The sequence below is a fragment of the Xiphias gladius genome, chromosome 2 (genome assembly GCF_016859285.1).
Source record: "Xiphias gladius isolate SHS-SW01 ecotype Sanya breed wild chromosome 2, ASM1685928v1, whole genome shotgun sequence".
NCBI lineage: Eukaryota > Metazoa > Chordata > Actinopteri > Istiophoriformes > Xiphiidae > Xiphias > Xiphias gladius.
Window position 1 is genome coordinate 6415387 of NC_053401.1, and position 18057 is coordinate 6433443.

The 18057-nt window shown below is 43.0% G+C and overlaps 1 protein-coding gene across 15 annotated transcripts in view; it reads left to right on the forward strand.

Annotated features, from left to right (window-relative positions):
• Nucleotides 1-18057, forward strand: part of magi2a (membrane associated guanylate kinase, WW and PDZ domain containing 2a) — a 206413-nt gene that overhangs the window by 162366 nt on the left and 25990 nt on the right. For 14 of the 15 annotated variants that reach the window (XR_005708722.1, XM_040142883.1, XM_040142890.1 and 11 more), the window contains 2 exons: nucleotides 2367-3050; nucleotides 15566-15597. Coding sequence is in view for 14 of the 15 variants with exons in the window: in XM_040142883.1 (XP_039998817.1) it covers nucleotides 2367-3050; nucleotides 15566-15597 (716 nt within the window). In the remaining variant the exon portion in view is untranslated. The remainder of the gene's footprint in view (nucleotides 1-2366; nucleotides 3051-15565; nucleotides 15598-18057) is intronic. The other variant, XM_040142908.1, reaches the window with a different exon arrangement.

Here is an 18057-nt window from a genome sequence, read left to right on the forward strand (position 1 = left end):
AACTACCAAAGCCCTTGTAGTATCGAGCCATGTAAAGAGTTTGTGTATTATTTACTGATGATATATGTTACTTGGATGTGATTTGCGCTGCTCACGGCAATGAAAAATTGCACTTTTACAAAATGAACAGCAACATGTCAGAGAAACAGTGGCCTTAGTTACTCTGGATAATCCACAGAGCTCACTGAGAGCTTTCATAGAATCTAATTTCCACCATAGAAATGGTAGTACCTGCCGACCGACAGCTCTGTAGATTATCCAAAGGACTACCTGGGCGTCAAGAAACCTCGGGGTTACAAGATGAATCTAAGAGTTGCGAGATGTTAACAAGATAGCGAAGAAGAACAAAAACATATTTGCTCTGTAAAATTGTGTTTACTTTTTTTGAAATTTCTCTTGCTTTTTTGTTTGGTTTTGTTTGGTTTTCTTGCAAAATGCATAAAGTATTCTACCTTTTCAGACCTCTAGAAATTAATCATGAGAATGTTATAATATCTCTTGGCTTGAAGTTCTCACAGGTCACAGAAATCCATTGTAATTTTTGAAACAATGGACTCTTGATTACAAACATTCGTAGAAAAGAGTAGGCTATTTTTTTTCTATTTGTCTTGTGTCTTTGCTTTGTTTTTGTTTTTTTGAGAAATACTGGAGAGTCAGGACTCAAAATTGAAATAAAACAACATGAGCAGTTAAAACTTCTTCCTTGCTCAAGTTGCTTGCAGTTCATAGAAATGTGTAACTTTTAATGGGGAGTCATGAGTGAAATTTCGATCACAAGCCAAAGACGCTGAGAACCGCTAATCTGGAATAATGGGGAGTGATCTTTCTTGAGTCTTTCAGGTGTAATTTTGTAAATGCTGTGATCACCACAAACAAAATTCCTTTTACCTCTGCAGATACTGTACCTCAAAATCTTGGCCCATAAAACCAAAGGTTTCTGCATGGCTCCTGTAGATAACACTAGGAGTTGGAAATACAAACTCAGTTTGTAGTTGGGAAACTGATTCTTCAGGTACAAGCATGCATGGTAGAACGTGTGTATCTCTCACCATTTGCCTCTGGTCATAAACAATGAGATATATGGGCATGGTAGGGGCGCTTCGAGGTCAAGGACTGCATCATCATTTGTTTTTCGCCAGTGTGCTCAACTATTGATTCTGACACCGGTGCTCAAGGCAAATGTCGGTGGCGTTTACCCGGATAGATTAAAAATTCCCTCTCGTCACGTTGCCTCGAGATGTGAGCTCGCTCAGTCAACACCGGCGGAGCATTAAAACCTTGAGAGCGTTTGTCCGCGACACAGTTTACAATAAGAGAGAACATTTCGGTGATATCTTAACTTCCATTTACCTCGGCTGCTGTCACTCAGTGGGGTCAGTAGCTTGGCTCCAGTTCAACGGTCAATCCAGGAAATTCAATATGCATTGCCGTGTTGTTTTAGAAGAAGTGTCATTGACCCAGCCATTATTGCTATTATAGTCTCCTGATCACGTTTTAAGAGAATTGGACAGGGTGGAGCTTGTTGTTAGCAAGGTGAGGGCAAATCACTAAAGCACATGCTTTGCTTATTAATCCTGAGGGATCTTTGTTTTTCACTCTCTCTTTCTGCAACACACTCATTCTCTCTCCCTGCCCCCTCTCTAAAGAGCATGACAATTATGCCTGCAATTAGATAACTGTTAAATAACTGTTTTCATTATCAACCCAGGTATAGCTTGTTTGTCAGACATTAACATGGGCTCCTGCCTTGTGTTCCCACTTGCTCAGTGTTTTAAAACCATGCATGCTGGCTGCACAGTGGAGCACAGAACACTATATTTAGTAATCTTGTTGAGACAAAGATAAGCCTGGGTGTGGAGCTCCTTTGTGTGGGAACATTTAATTGTCAGCTAGGTTTTTATCTACAGTACAGTGCATTGCAGTAAGCAAATAAAAGCACTCTGTCCCAGGAAATGCAACGTTTTAGCCACTTGTCATTTCCACTATTTTACACTTGAAAGGCAGATAAGACATTATCTGTGGTGATGTTTATCTACAGAAACGGTTTATGGCTGTAAGGGTAAACCAAAGAGAGACAGTGCTGATGTACTGTACAGCTGATTTGAGAATTGAAATAGCTTTAAAGAGCTGAAGTTCTGATATCATCTCCGGGCTTGTCACCATTCCAAAAGCTTAACACCAGCTGTAGCTCGGTGAGGGGTTTGTTTCATTGCTGTTGCTGCAAGGGTCAAACACGTTCCTCGGGTTTATTGTCCATAGTGTCTACTGCCAACTTCCCCCGGAAGTTCCAGTTTTACTTTGTTTCAAATGTTCACGCGATTATACCTGACTATCATGTCTCTCTCTGTCCACGCTTTTGTCTGCAGGTGATGTCATTGTCTACATCAATGACGTGTGTGTCCTGGGTACCACCCATGCCGATGTGGTTAAGCTCTTTCAGTCGGTGCCCATTGGCCAAAGCGTGACGCTCGTCTTGTGTCGCGGCTACCCTTTGCCCTACGACCCAGAGGAAGCTGCCAACACCAACAACACCACCACCACCACCATCATCTCCCCGTTGGGCATCATGGAACAGAGACCCATCATGGTGAATGGCAGGACGGGCTACGACAACTACCTGGACTATCTCTCCCGCACGGCGCGCTTCGTCACAGACCCCAGTCAGGACCAGGTCAATGCCCAGCAGCAGCTTCTTCCCCCTCACCCAGGTGACACCCACTTAGATGGCTCCCTTCCTCCCACCACTGGCACCACGCCTCCTGACAGCATCTCCATGGCGTCGTCAGGGGCGACCCAGGGGGAGCTGCTGACCCTGACCATGGTGAAGGGAATGGAAGGTTTTGGCTTCACTATAGCAGACAGCGCCACAGGCCAACGTGTTAAACAAGTCCTGGAGCCTCAGGGCTGCCCGGGTCTGTGCGAAGGTGATCTGATCATGGAGATTAACAAGCAGCCAGTTCAGGGATTCACACACACCCAGGTGGTGGAGCTGCTCAAGGAGTGCGCTGTTGGAGCTGAGACCAGCCTGGTGGTTCAGAGAGGTGGAACAGGTAAGACCATTGGCTGCAGGTAGGGATGGCGTGCAAGATTGTTAGCTCAGCAGGAGCGCTTGAATCTCTCTGCGTCTACTTCATATTTGTCTTTCTAGCTGCATATCTGTCTGCCTATTCATCTATGTAATCTTTCTCTGTAACAGCCATGTGTGTCTGTATGTGTGGTCCAGTCCGAAGACCGCAGAAACCTATTATACAGTTCTGCAGAGCTCAACAATCGCTGACTGATGCACATCAGCTCTCAAGGGCCCTTCCTGGTCCTCTTCTCTTTACTCAGGGACTTAAATAGACACCTCTCCACTCTGCTCACTGAGCCATACCTCCTAGTGGTCAACAAATATCCTTTGATTGAAGTGCATACTTTTTGCAGTGGCGAGTTATTTTCAGGGTCACTTTTTTGTTTTTATTTTCATCATGTCATGTCATGTCAGAATCAACAGGTAGCCGACTGTTTTCTGCCTTTTCAGTGTGTGTCGGATATGTTGATGGAGAGATTGTTTATGGAGTGCGTAGAAACATCTACATTCTCTTCCTCAGAAAGGTTGAAACCTCCGGACAGCTTACTTCTACTGGCGGTGCCTTTGACACTGAAAGAAAAAGAGAAAAGATTCACTGTCATGTCTTCCTCAAATTTGTCTACGGGTTAAATGACAGAACATAAGTTGTGATCTGCCTGCAAACTGAGATTGCCTTCTTATTGAATTTTGGAGGTAACGTATCTGCCACCAAAGCACTGACACTGAAGATTAAAACCTTAGATATTTTTTTAAAATCTAGAAACAGCAACAGTATCTCTTCCTCAACCGAGCAGATACGATCTGTCTCTGAAACGGTGTTGTTAAATTTTATTAAATAACTCTCTAAGTGGTGACGTGAACTTTAGCTCGCAAAGTCGTGAGATGATTCGGGAAACCATTACTGCTTTTGCTTTTTGCGGAACCAATTTGTACTTTTGTATTTTGTCTCTTTGTGTTGTGTAATGCCTCATACCAATCATCATGCCAACTGCCTGCTGCCGCAGACACCGCTGAGACCCAACCACAAAGGTCAGCAGCATCCTCTGAATAGATTTATCGCCATTTATTTCTTTATTAGGCTGCCCATGTTTCTGTGAGTGAGCAGGGAGCCAACAAACAGGAACAGAAGAAACTGAGTGAACATATTTGCTTCTCAGAGAAGAAAATGTAGAATTATTCTAATCCAGAATGAGAGGAAAATAAATATTTTAAAAGCCATCGTCTGCCATATAAACACGCATACACACACGGGAGAGGTCAAACGTTTTGTGCCACCATCTCAAAAATCTGTCAACACACTCCCCACACACAAAACATTAAAACACACAATCTCCCATCTGCGAACGGAAGCTAATGGCGGAGTGCTCCCACCATCTGTCGGTGTTCTTCATTCGCGGCAGAGGTTTAGAAGGTCGAAACAAGCGCTCCCACCTAAAAATTAGCCTGTTGGCCCGTGGAGAAAATGGCAATCTTATTTACATGCTATATTTCATCTCATTATTCCAAATCTGGATAAGGCTTAGCTCCACTACACAACAATACACCAGGGTGCAGTGTCACATCTGTTTGTGTTGATTTCCTGTGACATGACAAGCTGTGGGTGCTAGAGATGGAAAAAAAGCCTCAGTGCCACCCAGTCTGCTCTTATAGTAGCATGAGTGCATTTGGCACACGCATCTAGAAATGAGTAAGGCTAAGAAAACGTGCCAAAATATCCTGGTTGGGTGGGGTTTTAGACAGTTTATGTAGATCTCTCGGGAGTATTTTGGGGATTTAACCAGGAAAACACTGTCAGACTTTAAGCTCATTAAGATCAGAGACTTCAGACCCTCCTGGGAGAAAACGGTCACAATAAAGTCTTTGTAAGTTTTGTTTTTTAAATTCTTTCTTTCGTGATATGAACAACAAGAAGTGGGACTCAGCAGGAAAACACGTCTATATTTTTTATGTGGAAAATCTAATGATCTTTTTTATTTTTGGGAAAGTCTTGTGATGTTTGTTGTGTTGACGTTCACCTCTTTGATTGTCCCGGCAGTTCACACACACCAAAATTGGAATGATGTGTTATGATACTGTTTCTATGCTTAAGGGTTTATATCACAGCAGGTTCCCAACTTGGGGGCTGAACCTAGTCTGTGAGATTATTGCCAAACGTTTATTGTTACCTCCTCAGGCCAATTTTTTGAGAAGAGGAAATCAATCTTCAGTTCAACTGCTCACCACTTATAGACAAGGGGTCGAAAGGAGATATTAGTTAGTATTAAGGGCTAACAAGTAAAAAAAAGGCTGGGGAATGGTGTTACAGTAGCATCAGTAGTGAGTTATTTCAACCGCATACTTGTACCCTGCTAGTATTGATTGAGTATTTTGATAACAGTATTTTCACTAATCATTTATCAAACCAAACAATCGCTGGTTCCAGCTTCTACAAACGTGAGTATTTGCTCGCCCATTTAGATTTTGCAGACTTAATTGAATCTTTTTGTTAATTTTTTCATGCCTTTATCAGATCGCCAAGCGTAGAGAGATGACAGAAAGTGAGGGGAGAGTCAGTTTAATTCCCTAGGCCAACAAGGTCCACCTGATGGGCATTTGTCAGTATTTTCTAATATTTTATAGACCGTGCAGTCTATTCATTTGGGAATTAATTGACTGAAAATTACTAATGAATAATCATTAGTTGAAGCCCTGAGGTGTATCTAGCTCCATGGCAATAGGCTGCTATCAAGTTTAATGTTTTGAATGCACTTTTCTTGAATAAAGGTCCATTTAATTAGTTGCGTTCTAGTATTGGTTCTCTGTGAAGCCGTTCTAAAGGAAATCTACAATGAAAACTGATGACATTTGAGCTTTGAGATCCTTGTGGTCTGTTTTCTTCACCAGAGTTTGGGTGTGTTGCCATGTGTGTTCCTAGTCATACAGGTATTATGCAAACATAAACTTAAACCAGTGTTGTTTTTGTCCTCTTGTTTGTGTGCGCAGTTGTTTTTGAAAGGAACATGTTTCATCCACGTATCTACTATAGAAATTGATGTAATACAAAAATTGACTGCTGCAGCTAATCAGTTCAATGTCATGAAAGTTGGACTAGGAAACTGTCGCCATAATTTGAGTTTCTGCACACAATTTTCAGCAATAAAAATACTTAGAATACAGATTAAAGTCCAAACTATGTCAGACTCAGAGCACCCACTGTGAGCTTTGAGGTGCAGCCAATTCTCCGTTTCCCACCCAACCTCAGAGAGGCCAGTTCTGATCGTTTAGCCAAGCCATTACCCATCGTACTAAAACTGTCACCATGCTGCTGGACTGATGTTCCACTTCTTAACACACCACAATTTGGCCCGCTGCTTAGGACCACTGGACACTGGCCATACAAAATAATTGAACCGGTTGTTTCTCTTTCGAAGGGCCTGCACCACTGGCCAGTGTAACAGAGAGAAGTAACCGAGTGATATCGTTCACCAAATAACTGTCGCGATCATCTCTCTGGCAAACTCTCCAAATATTTGCCAGTTCAGGGACGAGCGCACAGCTCATCGCTTTTACTGAAAACACAATCTGAAGCGGAGGGCTGACTGAGCACCAGAAAATGACTAAAAGAGTGTGTGTGTATATTTATACATTATATATATTATACCATTTTTTTAAATTACTGCGCCCTGATGCTGCAGACAGAGTTACCACTTCTTTGCATCCAGTTTCTGAAAAGAAAAAAAAAAAAAAACACACACACACACAAACAAATAGTCAAGTTGCGGTGGGATTGACAGCATTTACGCCTTCATAACACCCACATATTTCACAAACTCCCACAACAACAATCAAGCAATACTGCTAAGGCTGTTTAATGGTGCCGTTGCTATGACGACACACTCCTAATGTCCAGCATCACAGAACACAAACGACTGGTGAGTAGCAGAAGGTTCAAAGATTGAGCTTCGTCAGTAATTACAGTTCTCCCTCTCTCTCTCACAAACACACACACACACACACACACACACACACACACACACACACACATCGCCTATCTGTGCTGCAGCTCCTTAGTTGTACGTGCACAATATAGAGATAAAAGGGGGGAAGAGGTAGAAGTTAGAAAACTGATCCAGAAGTGATATAGAAACAAAAAGTAGCAGAGAAAAAGTGTTGAGTTGAGTGATTTATTGTCGTAATCTGGAGAGTATAATGTAGAGAGTGTATGTTTTTACCATCAATAAGTCATTGCCACAATCATGTCTATACCTATGTTTCATCATTTGAGACACACTATGGGTATAATCATCATTAACAAAAGGGACGTTCGGGGAGAATAGTGGCAGTTGCTGCCGTCCTCGACGCCGCTTTTTACATTCTGCATCACAGCTTCCGATTCGAGGCAGAAATCTGGAAATCTGCTCTTCCACTTAACAGTCTCAGTGCAAACAGAACCGAGGCTTTAGATAGAGTTTAGACTGTGGGCTAAGTTAAGGGCTGTTGAACAGTCCGACATATTTATCTTCTTCAGTTAAGTGAGAGACAAATCTTCAACTGAAAACATGCAGCTCCCGCTTGCTATGAATGCATGTTCTCACAATAATAAGAGACTTTTGTGAATCAGTCAACTAATGGATTAATCAGCTAATTATTTCAGCTCTGTAGTAAATACTCCCAACCCGATAATCAGAGTGAATTACCATTTCGTTACACTTCATTCATTCACCCTGACTTTCTTTTCATTTTAGCCAATTTCCAGTCAGTAGTGGGGGGTATTTTTGTTTTGTTTTACCCGAACTTTTGTCAGTAGCGAGCGACGTATCTGTTCCACACAAATCATCTGCAGTACACGTGGAAGATACTGTGGCTGTTGCCAGCAGCAGTTAAGAGTTAAGAAATCAAAGAAATATGTCAACTTTTCTGAGTCAGCTTACATGAACTCGTTGAGCTGCATCAATCTCATCCACACTTGTTGCCATTTTTATGTTTCTGTTTTAGATTAATGTGGCTAGGTACTGTTGCTTCCCAGCGATGTTGGAAGATGACTTCCCATTCTTAATCCCGCTGAAAAAAAACTGCGATTGATTGACTGTTTCTCCAGCCGACAGAAACAGCAACATCAAGTGGCACAATACCAGACTTATTTTGAAACGCTGGAACAATCTGAGATTTTGGTGACAAATCAGAGGCCTGGAGCCACGCTAAATTACACAAAGCTGCCAAAAGAGTTTTATACAATGTGCCACAGAGACTATTGTTGTTGCCGTGAGGTTGCCATGGAAACTAGCGGAGACTTCAGGATGTTACTGTGCCCGGCCCAAGAAGTAGTCTGGCACAAAACCCCCTGAAAAACCACAACATTTGGTTTTTGTAAATATAAAACAAGATATAGTGTTTTAACTAGTGAGCGTTAAAGGTGCTGGTAAGTGGATTTGGTTACCGTTGGACACAGCAAGGCTAGCTGTTTCCCTCTGCTTCCAGTCTCTTTGCTAAGCTGAGCTAGCTAAGTGGCTCCAACTCTTGGCAAGAAAACAAATAAACATATCTCCCAAAATGTTTTATTATTACTTTAAGGGCAGCACTTTATGTTGAGTTAAATCTATAAGCTATGGTCAAATGGCTGTGCTGCCTTAAACATGATTATGTTTTGGATGTCATTGTAATGGTGTGGATCTTCTGAAATAGGTTTTGCGTTTTATGGTCCCCTTGGCACGTGTCACAACTCCCAAGGAGCTCTTCGTCAAAACCAAGACATTAGAGCCAAGCTGATTGCCAATTCAGCATCCAAAAATTGAAGCCATTTATGATCAAGCCATCCAGTCAATTATGTCGGATCACCTTGAAAGCCCACGCTCGTAATAAAGTAATGATATTCAGCCATCCCTTAAATTTGAGTTTGACTCCCGAGCCGGTTTTGCCCAACAAATGGACACCGTGTCTCTCGTCACCCGTAATTATTTCGCCCGTGTGTGTGTGTGTGTACCAGCATGTGTTTGTGTGTCCATGGCAGAAAGCCTCATTAGTGGCTATCTAGACCATTAACAGGCTGTGTCCTCATTGCCACACCAGCAGAGACGCAGGGCTGTAATTAGCTCCGCAGACTTTCAGCCCGTTCACATGTGCACTTGCCCATTTAGCTTCCACTAACATACCGCATTATCCCTCACTCCCTCCCGCCCACACACTCACACAAATGCTGAGCCACATGGTTTGATTCACACAGGTTGTACGCACTCCTACTCAACAGCCAGGCACACACTTTCCTCGTCTTATTTCGCACACATCCCAAGGCAGCCTTCTTTACACAAGCCTCTGCACACTTACATAAACTCCCCTTTCTTGTACTATCATGGGTAAATTGGGCATTATCAATCAGCTGTTTAGTTTGCCCTTTCACCTGAGACTGGTCTTGTGCAGAGAAATGGCCAGAGGCTGCTTGAAAAACCGTGCGGGCCTCAGGTGAAGGTCTGCTTTGCAGAGATAGAAAAGAAGGAGGGTTTGATTCACTGAGCTGCCTCCAGCCTCCCAGGGAATCAGTGTGTAACTAGACAGTGATTCATTGGATGTGTGTGTGTGTGTGTGTGTGTGTGTGTGTGTGTGTCCATGGCAGAAAGCCTCATTAGTGGCTATCTAGACCATTAACAGGCTGTGTCCTCATTGCCACACCAGCAGAGACGCAGGGCTGTAATTAGCTCCAAGAGACTTTCAGCCCGTTCACATGTGCACTTGCCCATTTAGCTTCCACTAACATACCGCATTATCCCTCACTCCCTCCCGCCCACACACTCACACAAATGCTGAGCCACATGGTTTGATTCACACAGGTTGTACGCACTCCTACTCAACAGCCAGGCACACACTTTCCTCGTCTTATTTCGCACACATCCCAAGGCAGCCTTCTTTACACAAGCCTCTGCACACTTACATAAACTCCCCTTTCTTGTACTATCATGGGTAAATTGGGCATTATCAATCAGCTGTTTAGTTTGCCCTTTCACCTGAGACTGGTCTTGTGCAGAGAAATGGCCAGAGGCTGCTTGAAAAACCGTGCGGGCCTCAGGTGAAGGTCTGCTTTGCAGAGATAGAAAAGAAGGAGGGTTTGATTCACTGAGCTGCCTCCAGCCTCCCAGGGAATCAGTGTGTAACTAGACAGTGATTCATTGGATGTGTGTGTGTGTGTGTGTGTGTGTGTGTGTGTGTGTGTGTGTGTGTGTGTGTGTGTGTGTGTGTGTGTGTGTGTGTGTGTGTGTGTGTGTGTGTGTGTGTGTGTGTGTGTGCAAGATAGAATAGTTGGAAACAAAAGAGAGAAAGAAAAGGGAGGAAAGAGCAAGAGAGTGATGAATTTGGCTCTCTGCCAGGAGACCATAGACTGTCAGCCGTGTTCACATTTACACTTCTGTCCCCACCGGCTCCAAACCTGGAGGAGCTGCCTGCCAGGGATCAATATCCCAACCTGTCAGCCCTGGGAAGGCAGCCAGGGGCCCCCTGCATGAAGGGCGAGATGCTGAGATCGGATCGTAGCAGAACTGGAGGGGTTTAAGCAAAGCTGATGGCGTTTAGCCTCGTTGCCATCAAAATTAGATCATAGAAGTAAAAGTTGGGCTCTCATCTTCTCCCTGTGTGTGTGGGAGGAGTGGAATTACAAACCTCGGTTGCCTCTTAAACAAATCAGGTGTACCTATTTGGGTTTTAATGGGGTGGAGTGATTACCCAGTTATTGTGTGAGCGTGGTTAAATTAATTGTGCCGTTTTGAGCTCCGATATCATGCATATTCAACCGTGCGCCTCGCAAACAGTTGGTTTTGCTTACAGCGACAACGAAGGACGGTTTTCGAGAACATCAGGCGAACATGGAACGGGCATTTGAATAGAAGTGGACAGAATCGGTTTTCTGCTGTGGATGTTATGCGAAGCTGCCAGCGCCCCTCATAGGGTGGCGATACATAAAGGGCTGAAAGATTCATGCACGCTGCCATCAATTATAGGGTTATCACAGCCCATTTGAATAATTGAAGGGCTAGTGTTAGCCTCTCATGAAAATTAAGGAGATTTGCGTTTTTGTGTGGGTGAACAAATGTAGCCTCATGTGTGTCAAAAGGGTTGGATGTGTGTGCACCTTTGGCAGTTTTATGTCTCAGTGTCTGCTTTTGTCTTCACCCAATGCGGATGTTCTGCTTTATTCAAATGTTGCTAAAAAGAAAAAACAACTTATGATGATGGGTAACCATGAACATTTTTACAACTAATTAAACTCTTATGAAGTAGCTAGAAAACAGGAAGTCAACTATTTGTTACAGAGTTCACCTCATGTGTAAGGGTTTTCTTTTGGAGCCCCCAAACTCCATAAGTATAACGTTTTTAATCTTCCTGGAAAAAGATCTTATATTGTGTGCACAAAATCGAATTGTGCACAGCTAGCTATAAACTAGCTAGCGACAGACACACCCACTGTGTCTGCGGGAGTGTGTCTCCGTGTGTTTGTGTTCAGCTCATCCTACAACTGAACCCAGAACTCACCAGAAACTCCAGTTCTCTCCATTATTTCCCTCTAGACGTTCTCTCTTCCTCTCGTCTGTGTATGCTTATGAAGCAGATTCACAAATCCCCAGCATTTATGTAAATTTTTTGCACTGAGTCTTTGCATCAGTTTGTGCTGCCCCATGCGAATTCGCGTGTTAACGCGCCTTTCAGTTGACTTTGTATGCATTTTGTCTGAATACACAGTAATGCTTCTGTAAAACAACCTGAATCGACTTTTATAGCATTCAGCCAAATTATTTCCAATGAGAAGGCTGTTTTTATACCAAAAGGTTTTAATGTGAGTCAACATGCCAGATATACTTTGCTGCTGTTGAGAAGTGCTGTATTCTGTGAAGTCTTTGCCATGTCTTTTAGAGGCCCCCGAGACAAAAATGGTGTTGTTCGGCCCTATTGACCCCCCACGGGGTACTTCTACAAGATGTGGGCGCAAAATGAAGAAATAATGCAGGACCCACTTTAGTTGGTATTGTATTTTATTGGCGCAAATTCCCCAACCAAATTACAATTAATAAAAAGGACCCACAGTCCTGGCCCAGAGGCAGTTGTTCACTTTACCTGGTCGATATTCCTGCTTTCTTCTTTGCCATCCTTGTCGCAAAGTCTAAACGGATGTAGTCTTACCATTGTCTTGGCCGTTAAAATGTGTAGCAGATGCTTCCTTCTGTGGACAACACCATGTTTTTGTGCTGGAGCAGCAAGATTTTTATCGTATAACTTTAAGATTTGAAAGTAGAACCTGATTGACTGAGTTCTCTCCATTTTGGAGTGTCTGTGTGCACCTGAAATGGGCAAGCAGCGTGGTATATAAATTTATAGTAAACTATGATGTTCCCACAAGTTAAATGACAAGTAGGTACAAGATTTTTGAAAAGTACCCTTTTTCACTTTCATTCTTTTTACTTTTGGGACTCCGTGTCTTCTTCACATCCAGCAGTCTCCCAGGCGTCTGAATTTTCCTTTTTCCTACTTGTCACGTTGCAAAGGCTGCGCTGGTCGACTGGCGTTCGGACTCTGATCACAACGACACCATTTTTGCCAGAGAAACTGGACGACTTGGCACTCCTGAGGCAGAAAGCCTCTCTGGAAATACCTCCCAGTTCAGATCACTTTAATTGGAGTTTTTCGGGGCAGAAATTGAAAACGAGGCACGACTGCAACCAGTCTCATTCATCATTACTTGAAGCCACGCCAGGGCCCAAGTGGAGGGTGAAACACGTAAGCACAGATACACAAGCGTAACCAATCGCACACTATGCAGATGTTCTAAGTGATATTTTAATTGAGATATTCTGCCCTCCTTACTGGTGTTATACTGGTCTTGCATACATCAGAAAAGAGAAACACTTACAGTAGGACAGCTCACCAGTTAGCTGAGAACCTAAGTGCAAGTTGGACACCAGAGGGTTCGTGTAGCTCTGTGCGGCAGAGCTGACAGTCTGATTAGCATTCAGTCTAAGGGCTTTCAGCACCACGGACAGCTCTTTTCACCCTCTCTCTCCCTCTCTCTCTCTCTCTCTCTCTCTCTCCCCTCTCTCTCTCTCTCTCTCAGTCGTTCTTAATGTCTCTCGTCCTTTCTCAGCGATTAGCCAGGGGGCATTCTGACACTCATCCAACTAAATGTTTGGTACGCCCGAGTTAACAGTGACTCTACCCTGAGGATCACCTCGGTTGGTGATGCCCGGTAGTGCCTCTCCCTTCCTTCTGCACGGCTCAACTCGGGTTCTGTCTCCCACTACAAGGACTGCTCTGTTGTTGCCTCCTCTGCTCACTGTGTCCTTTCGCACTGGCTCAGATGCAGGTATGTTGGCTTTCCATTGAAGGACCTTCGTTGGGATGAAAAGAAAAAATCCTACCTGTCCCTTGCTGTTATCGTACTTCTCAATATATTCTTTGTTGTTTTGGGCTCATAAAACATCCCCCCTGTGCATTGAAAGTAAACTTGGCATTGAGTTTTAGATAAGCTGTCATCAGTTTTTTGACCTGTAAAAATTTATTTGGCCCTTTCTGACTGAAAGAAGCTGACAGTCTGAAGAACATTTCCGGATTTCTTTGTGTAGCTTTTGTTTATTTCCATGTTGTCACCATTTCACTGGTGGCTCAGTGAGACGAATGTTCTTACAGTGTGACTGGAGCCTCGCCAGGCCAAGACAGAGGAGGCTGGCGCATAATTCAAGTAGTCACCCCATAATTTGATCCCTCCATTTGCATATGCCCGTGGCTTCCCAAAGGGGAGACCGTGGCAGCACTTGAAAGACAGAGAGGTAGAAATTGAATCAAGAAGATGGAGCATGCATTTCTTTTTTTACATGCTCCTGTGAATTTGACTATAGAAATAGTGCTGGAGCGTATGTTCCATTACTGTGTATGTGTGTGTGTGTGTGTGTGTGTGTGTGTGTGTGTGTGTTGTACTGATGTCACCTGCTACTGTTTTCACTGATTTTCTTTCACCGTTCAGGATAGATTTCTGGATGTTGTGCTTGAATAGTGTTGTAAACATCATAAATGTGTGGCATACCTTTTTAAAGATCACCGCAAAATGAATTGGAAAGTCAAAGGAAAACGTGCACTTGACCTTGCTGCACTGTATTACGAACTGTAGCTACTGTATTGTGAGGCACAGTCATCCTGAACCCACTTAAGAGAAAGTTAGCGCATTCTCAAAACCCACTTCCTGTCCATTGTCACTGACAGATCCATGATACATTCACAGATGGCCCCTTTCGGTAGCATTGGTTACAGTAGCTGAGTCTTAATGGATGCTGATATTTGATGAAATGTTTGCAGAAGATACTGTTGATGAAAGATGTTATTTTGCACATGGTTGTAGTCAGGCTGTATAAGCGGCTATATTCAATATTTCTATGTTCACAATGGATCAAATCACTGCTATGTATGTGAAAGGGCCCACTCATGGTGACGAATCTATAGAAGAATTATCATCCAATTTTGCAGGTCCCACATTCAGCGTTTTTCGGCTCATTGTTTGTGGTTTTTATAGCCCGTAACTTTAACTGTTTTGGTTCACTCCCACTCACATTCCAGCAGCAGGAAGCTGTTTTCCAGAAAAACCTCTAGTAGTCCAACTGTACACCACCGGCTCAGCACCAAAGAGCAGGCAGACAAAGGGAGCACCTAGCTGGTGAACATAGTGGAGCATTTAGCAGCAAAATATTTGATATACATTCACCGGGAGGCCAGAAACACAACTCAAACTGAAAGCTCATGTTGCTATGTATCTGGCGGATGTGTACATACGTCACTGTTTGTCAGTGTTGTGTTTTCACCTTGTTTTTCCACTGCTACAAAGCGGCTACAAAAATTGGTTAGTGCAGGTTTAATATCATAATATTCCTTTTAATGCTTTTTTCTTAATTGATGGAAATGTTGATGTAGAAAAGGTTAGAACACCTCAATCCTTAAAAGACAACATAAATTCACACTAGCACAAAAAAATAACCAGGTTCATGAATATCCTAATCACTATTGGAAAAGATAAATCCATCGCTGCTTTTAAAACCATCAGTTTATTTTATTTTTGCAGCCTGTTGATTACTATCCATAATATTTTTTACCACATCCACCATTAAAATATGAAGACACCTCATATTAGAGCACGCTTTTCAGCAGTGCTTTTTCTGAGGTCTTATGTAAATGTCTCTCTACCCTCATAATAAGTTTGTGCTTCGCATATATTTATTTTCCATCTTCTGCTCTGTGGTTTTTATCCTGCTTGAGTTACCAGTGCTTTTCTTTATCCTTTTTTTATCATTGACAAACACTGTTTTCATGTTACATTCTTATTTTCATTTGTTTTATCTGTAATTCAGTTGGTAACAAGTTTTTTTTTCCCCTTCATTTTGTTATCCTCCGAAATCCCTTGGAATTGGCTTTCACAGCTAAAATTACACCTCACGTTTCCTGATCTGTTTCTGCCATCTTTTTCAGTCTAAAGCATATTTTGTTCTCTCGACATTGCAGGTCACTATTCACCCTGGAAGACCCCAAAGCAGGTAACATGCATCAGCCTCCAAAATCTGACCTGTCCCCATTTCTGCTTTTTAATCATTAATATAGATTTTAGTGCCAGTGGCTGCAGTGTGCATAATGTACGTGCTAATCAGAATGACTCTGACTTTGTTTTTTACTCTTTGTCTTCCTGTTGTACTTTAAAAGGTCTAGAAATGACTTGTCCCTCCTTCGCTGTACTAACGCGACTGATGAGTCACTATATGTACATGACTTTCACAACAGCTAGCCCTTCATATCCGGCTGTTCTTTATTGCTACGAGATGGCAAAAAAGGTCAAGTAGCCCATTCATAACATCAATAGACTCTTGAACCTGCTAGTCAGACTTGATTCATCGCCACACTCAGCGCCATCAGGGTTATCCACACTCAGGGCATTTGAATTATGCTACAGCCATGGGGCTGCTATCTGTCTGATCTGTCTGTAATCAGAGCGCTTTGGCATGGCCCAGATGCATTTCCATCCTTTTTTTTTTTTAATCTTCAATTCATAACATTTGGCCATTATTTCAGATTTTTTTTTAAGGCTTTTTTGCACTTTCACAACCCACATTTGCTCCCTCATCATTTATCTTTCATCTTGCCTTTATTTCCTTTTATCACATTAAAGCAAAACCCCTCATAAATACACTGCCAAAGTGTCATGCTGTCGCTAGGCCCGCTAACAACTCTCTCCACCAAACATCCTCTTAGATCAGATTCACTTTGTCTTTATGTGCGTTTGTCACACTCACATGCCTGCATGAGTGTTTCTGCCCATCTTTCTTTGTTTCCCGTCGTGCGACTATGTGTGTAATCCATTTCATGCCTGGAAGTCCTCCCAGCGCTGCTCTGACCAGCCCCTGACCCAAGCTCATGTTGTTTCCATTGCAGATCACAATCCAACAACACAGGAAGCCTCCATTGTGCATCATTTAAGACAATTGTCCCTTGAAATTCCCTCATTGTTCATCATTTCTGCCCCCCTCTCAATTTAATCAATCCACCTCCATCTCCCTCGGAATAATTGTAATTCTGAGCTCTGAGGGAAAAGCTTTGAAACGTCACAAAGTGGCAGACCGCATGCAGAGCCTCTCTCTCTTGTCTTGTCTGTTCACCATTTCGCTCTCTTTTCACCCCCTAGTGTTCATTTGTTGGCTGCCCTTCCCCGCCCTGCCCCTTCTCCCCTAGCTGTCGAACCCCCCCCCCCCCACCAACAAAAATTCAGTCTCAGTTTAATTGGATGTCTTTTGTTACAGAAAGACTTACACAGTTCTGAGAATGAAATATGCAGGAATCTGACTAATAAGGGAAGAAGGGGGAATCAACTAATGGTCATGCGGACCTGCAGTCGAGCAATGGTTCAGCCCGCATCTCCTGAGAGTTTCGTTTGTAAATGATCTAATCAAGATTTGTCTATCAAGTCCTGTTTCTGTAGGTAACAGCTTCCTAATGTTGGAGAACAAGCAGGTGTTTTTTATTCAGTAAAACCGTCTCTAAAAGACGACCTGCCGGCAGTGTTCCCCACTCAGCTGACCAACTAGATTATATCCAGAGCGGGCTTGCCGCAACAGTCTTAATCGAACAGACAAAAAGAGATTAAGAGAGAATGAAAGAGAGTAACAGGATGCAGTGGTTTAATACCAGATTTAACAGGGTCTCCAGTCTCAGCAGCCTGCCCTGCGAAGACATGTTTCACATCAGTGGGAGACATGACTGAAAACGGTAAAGAGTGGGAACACTTTTGATTCTGGCCCCGAGCTTTTGTGAAGCTGATATTTATTCTCAGTACGTCGTTGAACCAGTTGCCCTGCAATTCTCGATATAAAAGTGAGCCATATGCAGCCAGACTCAGCGTCTCGGTTTCAAAAAGCTTATCGCTCCCTCCGGATCCGTCTCTGACAGTTTCTGACATGTCAACATGTCATCTTGGCTATCTGCTTGGTGTCGTGCCGTGACACAAGCGGCCTGGCTTATCTGACACATCAAGCCTGACACTCTGACTGACTGGTGTTTGGTGTTGTCAAAACTGACGTCGTCATCTCGCACAATTGACAGCACATTTCCAAATGATTTTTTTTTTGGAAGCAACTTTTGCAAATTGGGTATAATTTACAATCTATCACCTTACAAAAACAGAGTAGCCTTGGCGCAGGTCATTTTTTAATTTGACAGTGAACATCTGTTCATACTAATAAGATTTGCTGTTATCGGAAGCTCCCCCTTCGAAATAGATCCACATTTACAGTATCAAATAAAGGCTGTAATTTGTTTGGCTTGTTTCAACTACTAACCTCACTAACTGTCTCGCTTCCCATCTGTCTAGCTTAAATTGACCGTTCACTAAACCCCATCCCAGACAGCGATTGTCAAATCGTAGCTTAGCAACTGTAACTAGGCACGTCAGGCCTGTCAAGTTTTGGATTTCTCCCGAGTGCCGAAACTGTGCACACGTGGCCCTAATT